Source organism: Ranitomeya imitator, chromosome 8, assembly GCF_032444005.1.
Source record: "Ranitomeya imitator isolate aRanImi1 chromosome 8, aRanImi1.pri, whole genome shotgun sequence".
Classification (NCBI taxonomy): Eukaryota; Metazoa; Chordata; class Amphibia; order Anura; family Dendrobatidae; genus Ranitomeya; species Ranitomeya imitator.
Genome location: NC_091289.1, coordinates 125,108,214 through 125,127,485, shown reverse-complemented (window position 1 = coordinate 125,127,485; position 19,272 = coordinate 125,108,214). Strand labels below are relative to the sequence as shown.

The following is a 19,272-nucleotide window of genomic DNA, read 5'->3' as shown; positions in this document are numbered from 1 at the left end:
TACTGCAGCAGCAGCAGCATTATATGTGGCACATTGTTATATGGAGCATCTTATGGGACCATAATGAACTACATGGAGCATTATATGTGGCACATTGTTATATGGAGCATCTTATGGGGCCATAATGAGCTGTACGGTGCATTATATGTGGCACAAGGTGCCTATCACAGAAGGGGGCATTGCTGGACCGGGAGACATGTCTGCTGTGCGCCAGCAATGATAGGCTACTGGTAATAAAACAATTGTTGCAAGCAAACAAAATCTCAGAGCTTAACCCCTTTACCCCCAAGGGTGGTTTGCACGTTAATGACCGGGCCAATTTTTACAATTCTGACCACTGTCCCATTATGAGGTTATAACTCTGGAACGCTTCAATGGATCCTGGTGATTCTGACAATGTTTTCTCGTGACATATTGTACTTCATGACAATGGTAAAAATTCTTTGATAATACCTGCGTTTATTTGTGAAAAAAATGGAAATTTGGCGAAAATTATGAAAATTTCGCAATTTTCCAACTTTGAATTTTTATGCAATTAAATCACAGAGATATGTCACACAAAATACTTAATAAGTAACATTTCCCACATGTCTACTTTACATCAGCACAATTATGGAACCAAAATTTTTTTTTTTAGGGAGTTATAAGGGTTAAAAGTTGACCAACAATTTCTCATTTCTACAACACCATTTTATTTTAGGGACCACATCTCATTTGAAGTCATTTTGAGGGGTCTATATGATAGAAAATACCCAAGTGTGACACCATTCTAAAAACTACACCCCTCAAGGTGCTCAATACCATATTCAAGAAGTTTATTAACCCTTCTGGTGCTTCACAGGAATTTTTTGAATGTTTAAATAAAAATGAACATTTAACTTTTTTTCACAAAAAATTTAATTCAGCTCCAATTTGTTTTATTTTACCAAGGGTAACAGGAGAAAATGGACCCCAAACATTGTTGTACAATTTGTCCTGAGTATGCCAATACCCCACATGTGGGGGTAAACCACTGTTTGGGCGCATGGCAGAGCTCGGAAGCGAAGGAGTGCCATTTGACTTTTCAATGCAAAATTGACTGGAATTGAGATGGGACGCCATGTTTCGTTTGGAGAGCCCCTGATGTGGCTAAACATTGAAACCCCCCACAAGTGACACCATTTTGGAAAGTAGACCCCCTAAGGAACTTATCTAGAGGTGTGGTGAGCACTTTGACCCACCAAGTGCTTCACAGAAGTTTATAATGTAGAACCGTAAAAATAAAAAATCATATTTTTTCACAAAAATTATCTTTTCGCCCCCAATTTTTTATTTTCCCAAGGGTAAGAGAAGAAATTGGACCCCAAAAGTTGTTGTACAATTTGTCCTGAGTACGCTGATAGCCCATATGTGGGGGTAAACCACTGTTTGGGCGGATGGGAGAGCTCGGAAGGGAAGGAGCGCCGTTTGACTTTTCAATGCAAAATTGACAGGAATTGAGATGGGACGTCATGTTGCGTTTGAAGAGCCACTGATGTGCCTAAACATTGAAACCCCCCACAAGTGACACCATTTTGGAAAGTAGACCCCCTAAGGAACTTATCTAGAGGTGTGGTGAGCACTTTGACCCACCAAGTGCTTCACAGAAGTTTATAATGTAGAACCGTAAAAATAAAAAATCATATTTTTTCACAAAAATTATCTTTTTGCCCCCAATTTTTTATTTTCCCAAGGGTAAGAGAAGAAATTGGACCCCAAAAGTTGTTGTACAATTTGTCCTGAGTACGCTGATACCCCATATGTGGGGATAAACCACTGTTTGGGCGGATGGGAGAGCTCGGAAGGGAAGGAGCGCCGTTTGACTTTTCAAAGCAAAATTGACAGGAATTGAGATGGGACGCCATGTTGCGTTTGAAGAGCCACTGATGTGCCTAAACATTGAAACCCCCCACAAATGACACCATTTTGGAAAGTAGACCCCCTAAGGAACTTATCTAGAGGTGTGGTGAGCACTTTGACCCACCAAGTGCTTCACAGAAGTTTATAATGCAGAGCCGTAAAAATAAAACAAAATTTTTTTCCCACAAAAATTATTTTTTTAGCCCCCAGTTTTGTATTTTCCTGAGGGTAACAGGAGAAATTGGACCCCAAATTTTGTTGCCCAATTTGTCCTGAGTGCGATAATACACCATATGTGGGGGGAACCACTGTTTGGGCACATGGGAGGGCTCAGAAGGGAAGGAGTGCCATTTGAATGCAGACTTAGATGGAATGGTCTGCAGGTGTCACATTGCGTTTGCAGAGCCCCTAATGTACCTAAACAGTAGAAACCCCCCACAAGTGACACCATTTTGGAAAGTAGACCCCCTTAGGAACTTATCTAGATGTGTGCTGAGCGCTTTGACCCACCAAGGGCTTCACAGAAGTTTATAATGGAGAGCCGTAAAAATAAAACAAAAATTTTTTCCCACAAAAATTATTTTTTAGCCCCCAGTTTTGTATTTTCCCGAGGGTAAGAGGAGAAATTCGACCCCAAAAGTTGTTGTCCAATTTGTCCTGAGTACGCTGATACCCCGTATGTTGGGGGAAACCACCGTTTGAGCGCATGGCAGAGCTCGGAAGGGAAGGAGCGCCATTTGGAATGCAGACTTAGATGGAATGGTCTGCAGACGTCACATTGCGTTTGCAGAACCCCTAATGTACCTAAACGGTAGAAACCCCCCACAAGTGACCCCATATTGGAAACTAGACCCCCCAGGGAACTAATCTAGATGTGTTGTGAGAACTTTGAACCCCCAAGTGTTTCACTACAGTTTATAACGCAGAGCCGTGAAAATAAAAAATCTTTTTTTTTCCCACAAAAAATATGTTTTAGCCCCGAGTTTTGTATTTTCCCAAGGGTAACAGGAGAAATTGGACCCCAAAAGTTGTTGTCCTATTTGTCCTGAGTACGCTGATACCCCATATGTTGGGGTAAACCCCTGTTTGGGCACACGGGAGAGCTCGGAAGGGAAGAAGCACTGTTTTACTTTTTCAACGCAGAATTGGCTGGAATTGAGATCGGACGCCATGTCGCGTTTGGAGAGCCCCTGATGTGCCTAAACAGTGGAAACCCCACAATTATAACTGAAACCCTAATCCAAACACACCCCTAACCCTAATCCCAACAGTAACCCTAACCACACCTCTAACCCTGACACACCCCTTACCCTAATCCCAACCCTATTCCCAACCGTAAATGTAATCTAAACCCTAACTGTAACTTTAGCCCCAACCCAAACTGTAGCCCTATCCCTAACCCTAGCCCTAACCTTAGCCCTAACCCTAGCCCTAACCCTAGCCCTAACCCTAGCCCTAACCCTAGCCCTAACCCTAACCCTAGCCCTAACCCTAGCCCTAACCCTAGCCCTAACAATAGCAGATGAAGGGAGGTTTGATTTACTTTTATAGTGGGTTTTTTAGCGTATTTTTATGATTGGCAGCCGTCACACACTGAAAGACGCTTTTGATTGCAAAAAATATTTTTTGCGTTACCACATTTTGAGAGCTATAATTTTTCTATATTTTGGTCCACAGAGTCATGTGAGGTCTTGTTTTTTGCGGGACGAGTTGACGTTTTTATTGGTAACATTTTCAGGCAGATGACATTTTTTGATCGCTTTTTATTCCGATTTTTGTGAGGCAGAATGACCAAAAACCAGCTATTCATGAATTTCTTTTGGGGGAGGCGTTTATACCGTTCCGCGTTTGGTAAAATTGATAAAGCAGTTTTATTCTTCGGGTCAGTACGATTACAGCGACACCTCATTTATATCATTTTTTTATGTTTTGGCGCTTTTATACGATAAAAACTATTTTATAGAAAAAATAATTATTTTGGCATCGCTTTATTCTCAGGACTATAACTTTTTTATTTTTTTGCTGATGATGCTGTATGGCGGCTCGTTTCTTGCGGGACAAGATGTCGTTTTCAGCGGTACCATGGTTATTTATATCTGTCTTTTTGATCGCGTGTTATTCCACTTTTTGTTCGGCGGTATTATAATAAAGCGTTGTTTTTTGCCTCGTTTTTTTTTTTTTTTTCTTACGGTGTTTACTGAAGGGGTTAACTAGTGGGCCAGTTTTATAGGTCGGGCCGTTACGGACGCGGCGATACTAAATATGTGTACTTTTATTGTTTGTTTTTATTTTTATTTAGATAAAGAAATGTATTTATGGGAATAATATTTTTTTTTTTTCATTATTTTGGAATATTTTTTTTTATTTTTTTTTTACACATTTGAAATTTTTTTTTTTTTTAACTTTTTTACTTTGTCCCAGGGGGGGACATCACAGATCAGTGATCTGACAGTTTGCACAGCACTCTGTCAGATCACTGATCTGACATGCAGCGCTGCAGCCTTCACAGTGCCTGCTCTGAGCAGGCTCTGTGAAGCCATCTCCCTCCCTGCAGGACCCGGATCCGCGGCCATCTTGGATCCGGGGCTGGAGGGAGCAGGGAGGGAGGTGAGACCCTCGCAGCAACGCGATCACATCGCGTTGCTGCGGGGGGCTCAGGGAAGCCCGCCGGGAGCCCCCTCCCTGCGGGAAGCTTCCCTGTACCGCCGGCACATCGCGATCATCTTTGATCGCGGTGTGCCGGGGGTTAATGTGCCGGGGGCGGTCCGTGACCGCTCCTGGCACATAGTGCCGGATGTCAGCTGCGATAGGCAGCTGACACCCGGCCGCGATCGGCCGCGCTCCCCCCGTGAGCGCCGCCGATCGCGCTGGACGTACTATCCCGTCCATGGTCATAGGGGCCCACCCCACATGGACGGGATAGTACGTCCGATGTCAGAAAGGGGTTAATAAGAGAGGCATCACTGAAATCTGTGTTTTAACCCCTTCAGTGTGCTGTCTTCAGATTACATAACAAAAACCTGCTGACAGATTCCCTATAAACCATGATCAATTTCATGTGGTTAATATGAACATAAAGACAGCAACTATCGAAGTTTTATTACCTTGCCTGCAATTTACAAGTGTCTGAGTCTGATAATTCTCCTGTTTTTCTCTTTCTGTGAACGTTTCTGGAATTTCTGACAGCAAACATAGTAGTATAATGTGTTGAGCTGTCCTTGCCACCAAACATACTGGGACTGTTATAGGAAGGACAAAAAAGAAAACAGAATAACAAGCTGGCTTATGTAACTGGTCGAAAACAAATGGGATCGCCAAGATTAATTGATTTCTGCTTTCTTATACATTTTTGTGACACTAGCTAATATATAAATATTACAGGTTCTCCTCCTGTTCTTATTAATGCAGACTGTCCTGTTCTCAAAATTGTTGGTGGTGGAGAGGCGTGTGGTCAGACCTGTCCATCACTTACCTTCAGTCTGAAAACACCTTTTCCATGCAAAGATTAATTGGATGAGGATGAAGGACAGTCAGGACACGCGCACTTACACCAGCCATTTTGAGAGCAGGAGAGTTTTGCAGTCTGAAAAGAACCTGTATTAACAAGATCAGAAGGAGAACCTGTAATACTTCAAAATCACAAAATCACAAAATCATGTCCCCAACATATCTGTGAATTAAAAATAAGGTGTCTAACCCCTTTAATACTGTACATGAACCTTTGTGTTGTATTCATTCATGCTCCTCAAAAACGCATGTTGGAAAGGTAGTGGATTTTCAAAGTTGTCAGGAGTGAGAAATATTGATAATTATGTTAACAATACTGTTTAACTGTTTGCACAATAAAAGAAAATACAATGATGTTGGACAACATTTTGTAATCTGAGTTGCAAATATAATATAATTTATTTTAAATATTGGAGAAGAAATTACTTTATAACTTTATTTATAAATTGTTTAACTTTAGTTGTTGAAATTTTACAATAATCTGTATTATTTTATCTTTGTATTTCAGATTCTTTACACCCGTTTGCAACGTTTCAGAATCTACTCCCTTACACAAACTATACTATTACTGTCACAGCATATAATAATGGATCAGAAAATGAATTGTATGGAAATAATATCAAACGAGAATATCAGGGTCCGCCTGTCTCAATAATAGTACAAACAAAAGCAGGAGGTAAGTTTACATTTCATTTTTGTTTTAACATTTCTTTAGTGTTATAATTAGAGTTGAGCGACCTTGACCTTTTTATAGTCGAGCCGGGTTTCGCAAAACCCGACTATCTCAAAAGTCGGGTCGAGTGAAATCGGCCGATTATGACGTAAAGTCGGGATCGACCGAAACACGAAACCCAATGCAAGTCAATGGGGCAGCATAGTCGGCAGTGAGTGGGGGCCAGGAAAACACCTAGAGTGCCCATTTTAATGTCAAAACCATCCATTCTTCTTAATGAAGCTTGTCAATCTTAATTTCCCTTATAATAATAGTTAGGCATTGGAAATTGGGGGTCATTTGGCTAAAGTTGGGGGGGTAGGGCCGGTTCAAGTATTTAGTGGGCCCAGTAAATCTGGACCACGTTACGGCAGTGGAGCAGGGAGAGATAAGTATTTCAACTTTGCAAGTGCTGTGATCCTGAGCAAGCAGGGGGGGGCCCCCTCGTTGGCATTGGCACTGGCACAGGGCCCCTCAAAGTACAGCGGTGTGTTAGCACGGCGGGGGCGCCTCCCACCGGCAGCAACACTTTTGCGTACTATGAGGGGCCCTGTGCCAGTGACGTCGCCAACGAGTATTCCTCCCCCCACCTGATGAAGGAACCTGCACCTTCATCTGCACCTTCCTCTTTGTCCCCGTGTAAGGTGGTATGGTATGCGGGAAGGGGGACCTGACTTTCAGCAGGGTCACAATCTTGCAGTGTAGCGTGCACGGGGAATGTAGCGTTCTGGGTCAATGTACCAGCAGACTCATCTATCACTGGCTGGGCTATGGGCAGGATGAGGAGGAAACACAGATATAGGCCCAAAGAATAAAGTGGGCTAAATGCAGTTCAAAATTGGTAACAGGACTAACCAGGGGGCATTGTTTTGTTCAGTTGAGGACAAATGGAATGAGAGGCTGACACAGAGAGTAGGCCCAAATCTGTAAGTAGTCTAAATGCAGTTCAAAATTGGCAAGAGTAGTAAACAGGCGGCACAGCTTTGTTCACTGTAGGAGAACAGCAAGGAGCGGCAGACACAGATAGAAGGCCCCAACCCAACTAGTAGGCCCACTGCAGTTTTAAAATCCCGATAGGCTGAAAACCAGATAATTGTAGGTCATTTTTTATAAAGAGGACAGCTGTATTGAGTGGCACAGCCAGACACTACAAGTAGGCCTTAAACCACAAAGTTGGCTCGACGCTGGTTTAAAAAAGGTTACATGGGTACACGTTTTGCATTGTTGTGCTCAGTGGAGGACAATTGGAAGGAGGGACCGCAGAAAGACTTTGTAGGCGTAAAATTACAAAATAGGCTCTATGCAGCTTCGATTAGGTGGCAACCTGGAGAACACCTTGGAGCGGCAGACAACGTCTCTACGACCCAGACCCAACTTGTAGGCCTAATGTAGTGTTGTTTCAACAACTACTTAAGACGAGCATGAAGATTGAAGCTATGGAGAGGAAACCTGGAGAACACCTTGTAGCGGAAGACACCGTCTCTACAACCCAGACCCAACTTGTAGGCCGAATGCAGTGTTGTTTTCAACAACCACTTAAGAAGAGCCAGAAGATTGAAGCAATGGAGAGGCAACCTGGGGAACACCTTGGAGCGGAAGACACCGTCTCTACACCCCAGACCCAACTTCTAGGCCGCATGCAGTGTTGTTTTCAACAACTACTTAAGAAGAGCCAGAAGATTGAAGCAATGAAGAGGCAACCTGGGGAACACCTTGGAGCGGAAGACACTGGTAGTAGGCCCCAACCCAAGTACTAGCCCCACTGCAGTTAGATTAAAAAGACTACTAAACGAGAGCCTGAAGATCAAAGCTCAGAAAAGGCAACCCGGAGTACACCTTGGAGCGGCAGACACAGGTGGTAGGCCCCAAACCAAGTACTAGCCCCACTGCAGTTAGATTTAAAAAACTACTAAACGAGAGCTTGAAGATCAAAGCTCAGAAAAGGCAACCCGGAGAACACCTTGGAGCGGCAGACACAGGTGGTAGGCCCCAAACCAAGTACTAGCCCCACTGCAGTTAGATTTAAAAAGACTACTTAACGAGAGCCTGAAGATCAAAGCTCAGAAAAGGCAACCCGGAGAACACCTTGGAGCGGCAGACACTGGTGGTAGGCCCCAAACCAAGTACTTGCCCCACTGCAGTTAGATTTAAAAAACTACTAAATGAGAGCCTGAAGATCAAAGCTCAGAAAAGGCAACCCGGAGAACACCTTGGAGCGGCAGACACTGGTGGTAGGCCCCAACCCAAGTACTAGCCCCACTGCAGTTACATTAAAAAGACTACTTAACGAGAGCCTGAAGATCAAAGCTCAGAAAAGGCAACCCGGAGTACACCTTGGAGCGGCAGACACAGGTGGTAGGCCCCAAACCAAGTACTAGCCCCACTGCAGTTACATTAAAAAGACTACTTAACGAGAGACTGAAGATCAAAGCTCACAAAAGGCAACCCGGAGTACACCTTGGAGCGGCAGACACAGGTGGTAGGCCCCAAACCAAGTACTAGCCCCACTGCAGTTAGATTTAAAAAGACTACTTAACGAGAGCCTGAAGATCAAAGCTCAGAAAAGGCAACCCGGAGAACACCTTGGAGCGGCAGACACTGGTGGTAGGCCCCAAACCAAGTACTAGCCCCACTGCAGTTAGATTTAAAAAACTACTAAACGAGAGCCTGAAGATCAAAGCTCAGAAAAGGCAACCCGGAGTACACCTTGGAGCGGCAGACACAGGTGGTAGGCCCCAAACCAAGTACTAGCCCCACTGCAGTTAGATTTAAAAAGACTACTTAACGAGAGCCTGAAGATCAAAGCTCAGAAAAGGCAACCCGGAGAACACCTTGGAGCGGCAGACACTGGTGGTAGGCCCCAAACCAAGTACTAGCCCCACTGCAGTTAGATTTAAAAAACTACTAAACGAGAGCCTGAAGATCAAAGCTCAGAAAAGGCAACCCGGAGAACACCTTGGAGCGGCAGACACTGGTAGTTGGCCCCAACCCAAGTACTAGCCCCACTGCAGTTACATTAAAAAGACTACTTAACAAGAGCCTGAAGATCAAAGCTCACAAAAGGCAACCCGGAGTACACCTTGGAGCGGCAGACACAGGTGGTAGGCCCCAAACCAAGTACTAGCCCCACTGCAGTTAGATTTAAAAAGACTACTTAACGAGAGCCTGAAGATCAAAGCTCAGAAAAGGCAACCCGGAGAACACCTTGGAGCGGCAGACACTGGTGGTAGGCCCCAAACCAAGTACTAGCCCCACTGCAGTTAGATTTAAAAAACTACTAACCGAGAGCCTGAAGATCAAAGCTCAGAAAACGCAACCCGGAGTACACCTTGGAGCGGCAGACACAGGTGGTAGGCCCCAAACCAAGTACTAGCCCCACTGCAGTTAGATTTAAAAAGACTACTTAACGAGAGCCTGAAGATCAAAGCTCAGAAAAGGCAACCCGGAGAACACCGTGGAGCGGCAGACACTGGTGGTAGGCCCCAAACCAAGTACTAGCCCCACTGCAGTTAGATTTAAAAAACTACTAAACGAGAGCCTGAAGATCAAAGCTCAGAAAAGGCAACCCGGAGAACACCTTGGAGCGGCAGACACTGGTGGTAGGCCCCAACCCAAGTACTAGCCCCACTGCAGTTACATTAAAAAGACTACTTAACGAGAGCCTGAAGATCAAAGCTCAGAAAAGGCAACCCGGAGTACACCTTGGAGCGGCAGACATAGGTGGTAGGCCCCAACCCAAGTACTAGCCCCACTGCAGTTACATTAAAAAGACTACTTAACGAGAGCCTGAAGATCAAAGCTCAGAAAAGGCAACCCGGAGTACACCTTGGAGCGGCAGACACAGGTGGTAGGCCCCAAACCAAGTACTAGCCCCACTGCAGTTAGATTTAAAAAGACTACTTAACGAGAGCCTGAAGATCAAAGCTTAGAAAAGGCAACCCGGAGAACACCTTGGAGCGGCAGACACTGGTGGTAGGCCCCAAACCAAGTACTAGCCCCACTGCAGTTAGATTTAAAAAACTACTAAACGAGAGCCTGAAGATCAAAGCTCAGAAAAGGCAACCCGGAGTACACCTTGGAGCGGCAGACACAGGTGGTAGGCCCCAAACCAAGTACTAGCCCCACTGCAGTTAGATTTAAAAAGACTACTTAACGAGAGCCTGAAGATCAAAGCTCAGAAAAGGCAACCCGGAGTACACCTTGGAGCGGCAGACACAGGTGGTAGGCCCCAACCCAAGTACTAGCCCCACTGCAGTTACATTAAAAAGACTACTTAACGAGAGCTTGAAGATCAAAGCTCAGAAAAGGCAACCCGGATAACACCTTGGAGCGGCAGACACTGGTGGTAGGCCCCAACCCAAGTACTAGCCCCACTGCAGTTACATTAAAAAGACTACTTAACGAGAGCCTGAAGATCAAAGCTCAGAAAAGGCAACCCGGAGTACACCTTGGAGCGGCAGACACAGGTGGTAGGCCCCAAACCAAGTACTAGCCCCACTGCAGTTAGATTTAAAAAGACTACTTAACGAGAGCCTGAAGATCAAAGCTCAGAAAAGGCAACCCGGAGAACACCTTGGAGCGGCAGACACTGATGGTAGGCCCCAAACCAAGTACTAGCCCCACTGCAGTTAGATTTAAAAAACTACTAAACGAGAGCCTGAAGATCAAAGCTCAGAAAAGTCAACCTGGAGTACACCTTGGAGCGGCAGACACTGGTGGTAGGCCCCAAACCAAGTACTAGCCCCACTGCAGTTAGATTTAAAAAGACTACTTAACAAGAGCCTGAAGATCAAAGCTCAGAAAAGGCAACCCGGAGTACACCTTGGAGCGGCAGACACAGGTGCTAGGCCCCAACCCAAGTACTAGCCCCACTGCAGTTACATTAAAAAGACTACTTAACGAGAGCCTGAAGATCAAAGCTCAGAAAAGGCAACCCGGAGAACACCTTGGAGCGGCAGACACTGGTGGTAGGCCCCAAACCAAGTACTAGCCCCACTGCAGTTAGATTTAAAAAACTACTAAACGAGAGCCTGAAGATCAAAGCTCAGAAAAGGCAACCCGGAGTACACCTTGGAGCGGCAGACACAGGTGGTAGGCCCCAAACCAAGTACTAGCCCCACTGCAGTTAGATTTAAAAAGACTACTTAACGAGAGCCTGAAGATCAAAGCTCAGAAAAGGCAACCCGGATAATACCTTGGAGCGGCAGACACTGGTGGTAGGCCCCAACCCAAGTACTAGCCCCACTGCAGTTACATTAAAAAGACTACTTAACGAGAGCCTGAAGATCAAAGCTCAGAAAAGGCAACCCGGATAACACCTTGGAGCGGCAGACACAGGTGGTAGGCCCCAACCCAAGTACTAGCCCCACTGCAGTTACATTAAAAAGACTACTTAACGAGAGCCTGAAGATCAAAGCTCAGTAAAGGCAACCCGGAGTACACCTTGAAGCGGCAGACACAGGTGGTAGGCCCCAAACCAAGTACTAGCCCCACTGCAGTTAGATTTAAAAAGACTACTTAACGAGAGCCTGAAGATCAAAGCTCAGAAAAGGCAACCCGGAGAACACCTTGGAGCGGCAGACACTGGTGGTAGGCCCCAAACCAAGTACTAGCCCCACTGCAGTTAGATTTAAAAAACTACTAAACGAGAGCCTGAAAATCAAAGCTCAGAAAAGGCAACCCGGAGTACACCTTGGAGCGGCAGACACAGGTGGTAGGCCCCAACCCAAGTACTAGCCCCACTGCAGTTACATTAAAAAGACTACTTAACGAGAGCCTGAAGATCAAAGCTCAGAAAAGGCAACCCGGAGAACACCTTGGAGCGGCAGACACTGGTGGTAGGCCCCAACCCAAGTACTAGCCCCACTGCAGTTACATTAAAAAGACTACTTAACGAGAGCCTGAAGATCAAAGCTCAGAAAAGGCAACCCGGATAACACCTTGGAGCGGCAGACACTGGTGGTAGGCCCCAACCCAAGTACTAGCCCCACTGCAGTTACATTAAAAAGACTACTTAACGAGAGCCTGAAGATCAAAGCTCAGAAAAGGCAACCCGGAGAACACCTTGGAGCGGCAGACACTGGTGGTAGGCCCCAACCCAAGTACTAGCCCCACTGCAGTTACATTAAAAAGACTACTTAACGAGAGCCTGAAGATCAAAGCTCAGAAAAGGCAACCCGGAGAACACCTTGGAGCGGCAGACACTGATGGTAGGCCCCAAACCAAGTACTAGCCCCACTGCAGTTAGATTTAAAAAACTACTAAACGAGAGCCTGAAGATCAAAGCTCAGAAAAGTCAACCTGGAGTACACCTTGGAGCGGCAGACACTGGTGGTAGGCCCCAAACCAAGTACTAGCCCCACTGCAGTTAGATTTAAAAAGACTACTTAACAAGAGCCTGAAGATCAAAGCTCAGAAAAGGCAACCCGGAGTACACCTTGGAGCGGCAGACACAGGTGCTAGGCCCCAACCCAAGTACTAGCCCCACTGCAGTTACATTAAAAAGACTACTTAACGAGAGCCTGAAGATCAAAGCTCAGAAAAGGCAACCCGGAGAACACCTTGGAGCGGCAGACACTGGTGGTAGGCCCCAAACCAAGTACTAGCCCCACTGCAGTTAGATTTAAAAAACTACTAAACGAGAGCCTGAAGATCAAAGCTCAGAAAAGGCAACCCGGAGTACACCTTGGAGCGGCAGACACAGGTGGTAGGCCCCAAACCAAGTACTAGCCCCACTGCAGTTAGATTTAAAAAGACTACTTAACGAGAGCCTGAAGATCAAAGCTCAGAAAAGGCAACCCGGAGAACACCTTGGAGCGGCAGACACTGGTGGTAGGCCCCAAACCAAGTACTAGCCCCACTGCAGTTAGATTTAAAAAACTACTAAACGAGAGCCTGAAGATCAAAGCTCAGAAAAGGCAACCCGGAGAACACCTTGGAGCGGCAGACACAGGTGGTAGGCCCCAACCCAAGTACTAGCCCCACTGCAGTTACATTAAAAAGACTACTTAACGAGAGCCTGAAGATCAAAGCTCAGAAAAGGCAACCCGGATAATACCTTGGAGCGGCAGACACTGGTGGTAGGCCCCAACCCAAGTACTAGCCCCACTGCAGTTACATTAAAAAGACTACTTAACGAGAGCCTGAAGATCAAAGCTCAGAAAAGGCAACCCGGATAACACCTTGGAGCGGCAGACACAGGTGGTAGGCCCCAACCCAAGTACTAGCCCCACTGCAGTTACATTAAAAAGACTACTTAACGAGAGCCTGAAGATCAAAGCTCAGTAAAGGCAACCCGGAGTACACCTTGAATCGGCAGACACAGGTGGTAGGCCCCAAACCAAGTACTAGCCCCACTGCAGTTAGATTTAAAAAGACTACTTAACGAGAGCCTGAAGATCAAAGCTCAGAAAAGGCAACCCGGAGAACACCTTGGAGCGGCAGACACTGGTGGTAGGCCCCAAACCAAGTACTAGCCCCACTGCAGTTAGATTTAAAAAACTACTAAACGAGAGCCTGAAAATCAAAGCTCAGAAAAGGCAACCCGGAGTACACCTTGGAGCGGCAGACACAGGTGGTAGGCCCCAACCCAAGTACTAGCCCCACTGCAGTTACATTAAAAAGACTACTTAACGAGAGCCTGAAGATCAAAGCTCAGAAAAGGCAACCCGGATAACACCTTGGAGCGGCAGACACTGGTGGTAGGCCCCAACCCAAGTACTAGCCCCACTGCAGTTACATTAAAAAGACTACTTAACGAGAGCCTGAAGATCAAAGCTCAGAAAAGGCAACCCGGAGAACACCTTGGAGCGGCAGACACTGGTGGTAGGCCCAAAACCAAGTACTAGCCCCACTGCAGTTACATTAAAAAGACTACTTAACGAGAGCCTGAAGATCAAAGCTCAGAAAAGGCAACCCGGAGAACACCTTGGAGCGGCAGACACTGGTGATAGGCCCCAACCCAAGTACTAGCCCCACTGCAGTTACATTAAAAAGACTACTTAACGAGAACCTGAAGATCAAAGCTCAGAAAAGGCAACCCGGAGTACACCTTGGAGCGGCAGACACAGGTGATAGGCCCCAAACCAAGTACTAGCCCCACTGCAGTTAGATTTAAAAAGACTACTTAACGAGAGCCTGAAGATCAAAGCTCAGAAAAGGCAACCCGGAGAACACCTTGGAGCGGCAGACACTGGTGGTAGGCCCCAAACCAAGTACTAGCCCCACTGCAGTTAGATTTAAAAAACTACTAAACGAGAGCCTGAAGATCAAAGCTCAGAAAAGGCAACCCGGAGTACACCTTGGAGCGGCAGACACAGGTGGTAGGCCCCAAACCAAGTACTAGCCCCACTGCAGTTAGATTTAAAAAGATTACTTAACGAGAGCCTGCAGATCAAAGCTCAGAAAAGGCAACCCGGAGTACACCTTGGAGCGGCAGACACAGGTGGTAGGCCCCAACCCAAGTACTAGCCCCACTGCAGTTACATTAAAAAGACTACTTAACGAGAGCCTGAAGATCAAAGCTCAGAAAAGGCAACCCGGATCACCTTGGAGCGGCAGACACTGGTGGTAGGCCCCAACCCAAGTACTAGCCCCACTGCAGTTACATTAAAAAGACTACTTAACGAGAGCCTGAAGATCAAAGCTCAGAAAAGGCAACCCGGAGAGCACCTTGGAGCGGCAGACACTGGTGGTAGGCCCCAACCCAAGTACTAGCCCCACTGCAGTTACATTAAAAAGACTACTTACCGAGAGCTTGAAGATCAAAGCTCAGAAAAGGCAACCCGGAGTACACCTTGGAGCGGCAGACACAGGTGGTAGGCCCCAAACCAAGTACTAGCCCCACTGCAGTTAGATTTAAAAAGACTACTTAACGAGAGCCTGAAGATCAAAGCTCAGAAAAGGCAACCCGGAGAACACCTTGGAGCGGCAGACACTGGTGGTAGGCCCCAAACCAAGTACTAGCCCCACTGCAGTTAGATTTAAAATACTACTAAACGAGAGCCTGAAGATCAAAGCTCAGAAAAGGCAACCCGGAGTACACCTTGGAGCGGCAGACACAGGTGGTAGGCCTCAAACCAAGTACTAGCCCCACTGCAGTTAGATTTAAAAAGACTACTTAACGAGAGCCTGAAGATCAAAGCTCAGAAAAGGCAACCCGGAGTACACCTTGGAGCGGCAGACACAGGTGGTAGGCCCCAACCCAAGTACTAGCCCCACTGCAGTTACATTAAAAAGACTACTTAACGAGAGCCTGAAGATCAAAGCTCAGAAAAGGCAACCCGGATAACACCTTGGAGTGGCAGACACTGGTGGTAGGCCCCAACCCAAGTACTAGCCCCACTGCAGTTACATTAAAAAGACTACTTAACGAGAGCCTGAAGATCAAAGCTCAGAAAAGGCAACCCGGAGAACACCTTGGAGCGGCAGACACTGGTGGTAGGCCCCAACCCAAGTACTAGCCCCACTGCAGTTACATTAAAAAGACTACTTAACGAGAGCCTGAAGATCAAAGCTCAGAAAAGGCAACCCGGAGAACACCTTGGAGCGGCAGACACTGGTGGTAGGCCCCAAACCAAGTTCTAGCCCCACTGCAGTTACATTAAAAAGACTACTTAACGAGAGCCTGAAGATCAAAGCTCAGAAAAGGCAACCCGGATAACACCTTGGAGTGGCAGACACTGGTGGTAGGCCCCAACCCAAGTACTAGCCCCACTGCAGTTACATTAAAAAGACTACTTAACGAGAGCCTGAACATCAAAGCTCAGAAAAGGCAACCCGGAGTACACCTTGGAGCGGCAGACACAGGTGGTAGGCCCCAAACCAAGTACTTGCCCCACTGCAGTTAGATTTAAAAAGACTACTTAACGAGAGCCTGAAGATCAAAGCTCAAAAAAGGCAACCCGGAGAACACCTTGGAGCGGCAGACACAGGTGGTAGGCCCCAACCCAAGTACTAGCCCCACTGCAGTTACATTAAAAAGACTACTTAACGAGAGCCTGAAGATCAAAGCTCAGAAAAGGCAACCCGGATAACACCTTGGAGCGGCAGACACTGGTGGTAGGCCCCAACCCAAGTACTAGCACCACTGCAGTTACATTAAAAAGACTACTTAACGAGAGCCTGAAGATCAAAGCTCAGAAAAGGCAACCCGGAGTACACCTTGGAGCGGCAGACACAGGTGGTAGGCCCCAAACCAAGTACTAGCCCCACTGCAGTTAGATTTAAAAAGACTACTTAACGAGAGCCTGAAGATCAAAGCTCAGAAAAGGCAACCCGGAGAACACCTTGGAGCGGCAGACACTGGTGGTAGGCCCCAAACCAAGTACTAGCCCCACTGCAGTTAGATTTAAAAAACTACTAAACGAGAGCCTGAAGATCAAAGCTCAGAAAAGGCAACCCGGAGTACACCTTGGAGCGGCAGACACAGGTGGTAGGCCCCAAACCAAGTACTAGCCCCACTGCAGTTAGATTTAAAAAGATTACTTAACGAGAGCCTGCAGATCAAAGCTCAGAAAAGGCAACCCGGAGTACACCTTGGAGCGGCAGACACAGGTGGTAGGCCCCAACCCAAGTACTAGCCCCACTGCAGTTACATTAAAAAGACTACTTAACGAGAGCCTGAAGATCAAAGCTCAGAAAAGGCAACCCGGATAACACCTTGGAGCGGCAGACACTGGTGGTAGGCCCCAACCCAAGTACTAGCCCCACTGCAGTTACATTAAAAAGACTACTTAACGAGAGCCTGAAGATCAAAGCTCAGAAAAGGCAACCCGGAGAGCACCTTGGAGCGGCAGACACTGGTGGTAGGCCCCAACCCAAGTACTAGCCCCACTGCAGTTACATTAAAAAGACTACTTACCGAGAGCTTGAAGATCAAAGCTCAGAAAAGGCAACCCGGAGTACACCTTGGAGCGGCAGACACAGGTGGTAGGCCCCAAACCAAGTACTAGCCCCACTGCAGTTAGATTTAAAAAGACTACTTAACGAGAGCCTGAAGATCAAAGCTCAGAAAAGGCAACCCGGAGAACACCTTGGAGCGGCAGACACTGGTGGTAGGCCCCAAACCAAGTACTAGCCCCACTGCAGTTAGATTTAAAATACTACTAAACGAGAGCCTGAAGATCAAAGCTCAGAAAAGGCAACCCGGAGTACACCTTGGAGCGGCAGACACAGGTGGTAGGCCTCAAACCAAGTACTAGCCCCACTGCAGTTAGATTTAAAAAGACTACTTAACGAGAGCCTGAAGATCAAAGCTCAGAAAAGGCAACCCGGAGTACACCTTGGAGCGGCAGACACAGGTGGTAGGCCCCAACCCAAGTACTAGCCCCACTGCAGTTACATTAAAAAGACTACTTAACGAGAGCCTGAAGATCAAAGCTCAGAAAAGGCAACCCGGATAACACCTTGGAGTGGCAGACACTGGTGGTAGGCCCCAACCCAAGTACTAGCCCCACTGCAGTTACATTAAAAAGACTACTTAACGAGAGCCTGAAGATCAAAGCTCAGAAAAGGCAACCCGGAGAACACCTTGGAGCGGCAGACACTGGTGGTAGGCCCCAACCCAAGTACTAGCCCCACTGCAGTTACATTAAAAAGACTACTTAACGAGAGCCTGAAGATCAAAGCTCAGAAAAGGCAACCCGGAGTACACCTTGGAGCGCCAGACACAGGTGGTAGGCCCCAAACCAAGTACTAGCCCCACTGCAGTTAGATTTAAAAAGACTACTTAACGAGAGCCTGAAGATCAAAGCTCAGAAAAGGCAACCCGGAGAACACCTTGGAGCGGCAGACACTGGTGGTAGGCCCCAAACCAAGTACTAGCCCCACTGCAGTTAGATTTAAAAAACTACTAAACGAGAGCCTGAAGATCAAAGCTCAGAAAAGGCAACCCGGAGAACACCTTGGAGCGGCAGACACAGGTGGTAGGCCCCAACCCAAGTACTAGCCCCACTGCAGTTACATTAAAAAGACTACTTAACGAGAGCCTGAAGATCAAAGCTCAGAAAAGGCAACCCGGATAATACCTTGGAGCGGCAGACACTGGTGGTAGGCCCCAACCCAAGTACTAGCCCCACTGCAGTTACATTAAAAAGACTACTTAACGAGAGCCTGAAGATCAAAGCTCAGAAAAGGCAACCCGGATAACACCTTGGAGCGGCAGACACAGGTGGTAGGCCCCAACCCAAGTACTAGCCCCACTGCAGTTACATTAAAAAGACTACTTAACGAGAGCCTGAAGATCAAAGCTCAGTAAAGGCAACCCGGAGTACACCTTGAATCGGCAGACACAGGTGGTAGGCCCCAAACCAAGTACTAGCCCCACTGCAGTTAGATTTAAAAAGACTACTTAACGAGAGCCTGAAGATCAAAGCTCAGAAAAGGCAACCCGGAGAACACCTTGGAGCGGCAGACACTGGTGGTAGGCCCCAAACCAAGTACTAGCCCCACTGCAGTTAGATTTAAAAAACTACTAAACGAGAGCCTGAAAATCAAAGCTCAGAAAAGGCAACCCGGAGTACACCTTGGAGCGGCAGACACAGGTGGTAGGCCCCAACCCAAGTACTAGCCCCACTGCAGTTACATTAAAAAGACTACTTAACGAGAGCCTGAAGATCAAAGCTCAGAAAAGGCAACCCGGATAACACCTTGGAGCGGCAGACACTGGTGGTAGGCCCCAACCCAAGTACTAGCCCCACTGCAGTTACATTAAAAAGACTACTTAACGAGAGCCTGAAGATCAAAGCTCAGAAAAGGCAACCCGGAGAACACCTTGGAGCGGCAGACACTGGTGGTAGGCCCAAAACCAAGTACTAGCCCCACTGCAGTTACATTAAAAAGACTACTTAACGAGAGCCTGAAGATCAAAGCTCAGAAAAGGCAACCCGGAGAACACCTTGGAGCGGCAGACACTGGTGATAGGCCCCAACCCAAGTACTAGCCCCACTGCAGTTACATTAAAAAGACTACTTAACGAGAACCTGAAGATCAAAGCTCAGAAAAGGCAACCCGGAGTACACCTTGGAGCGGCAGACACAGGTGATAGGCCCCAAACCAAGTACTAGCCCCACTGCAGTTAGATTTAAAAAGACTACTTAACGAGAGCCTGAAGATCAAAGCTCAGAAAAGGCAACCCGGAGAACACCTTGGAGCGGCAGACACTGGTGGTAGGCCCC

General features: G+C 46.9%; 1 protein-coding gene across 4 annotated transcripts in view; it reads left to right on the top strand.

Annotated features, from left to right (window-relative positions):
* PTPRC (protein tyrosine phosphatase receptor type C) overlaps window positions 1-19,272 on the top strand; it is a 260,568-nt gene that overhangs the window by 144,947 nt on the left and 96,349 nt on the right. For all 4 annotated transcript variants that reach the window (XM_069737345.1, XM_069737344.1, XM_069737343.1 and 1 more), the window contains one exon: window positions 5,894-6,061. In XM_069737345.1, the coding sequence (XP_069593446.1) occupies window positions 5,894-6,061 (168 nt within the window). The remainder of the gene's footprint in view (window positions 1-5,893; window positions 6,062-19,272) is intronic.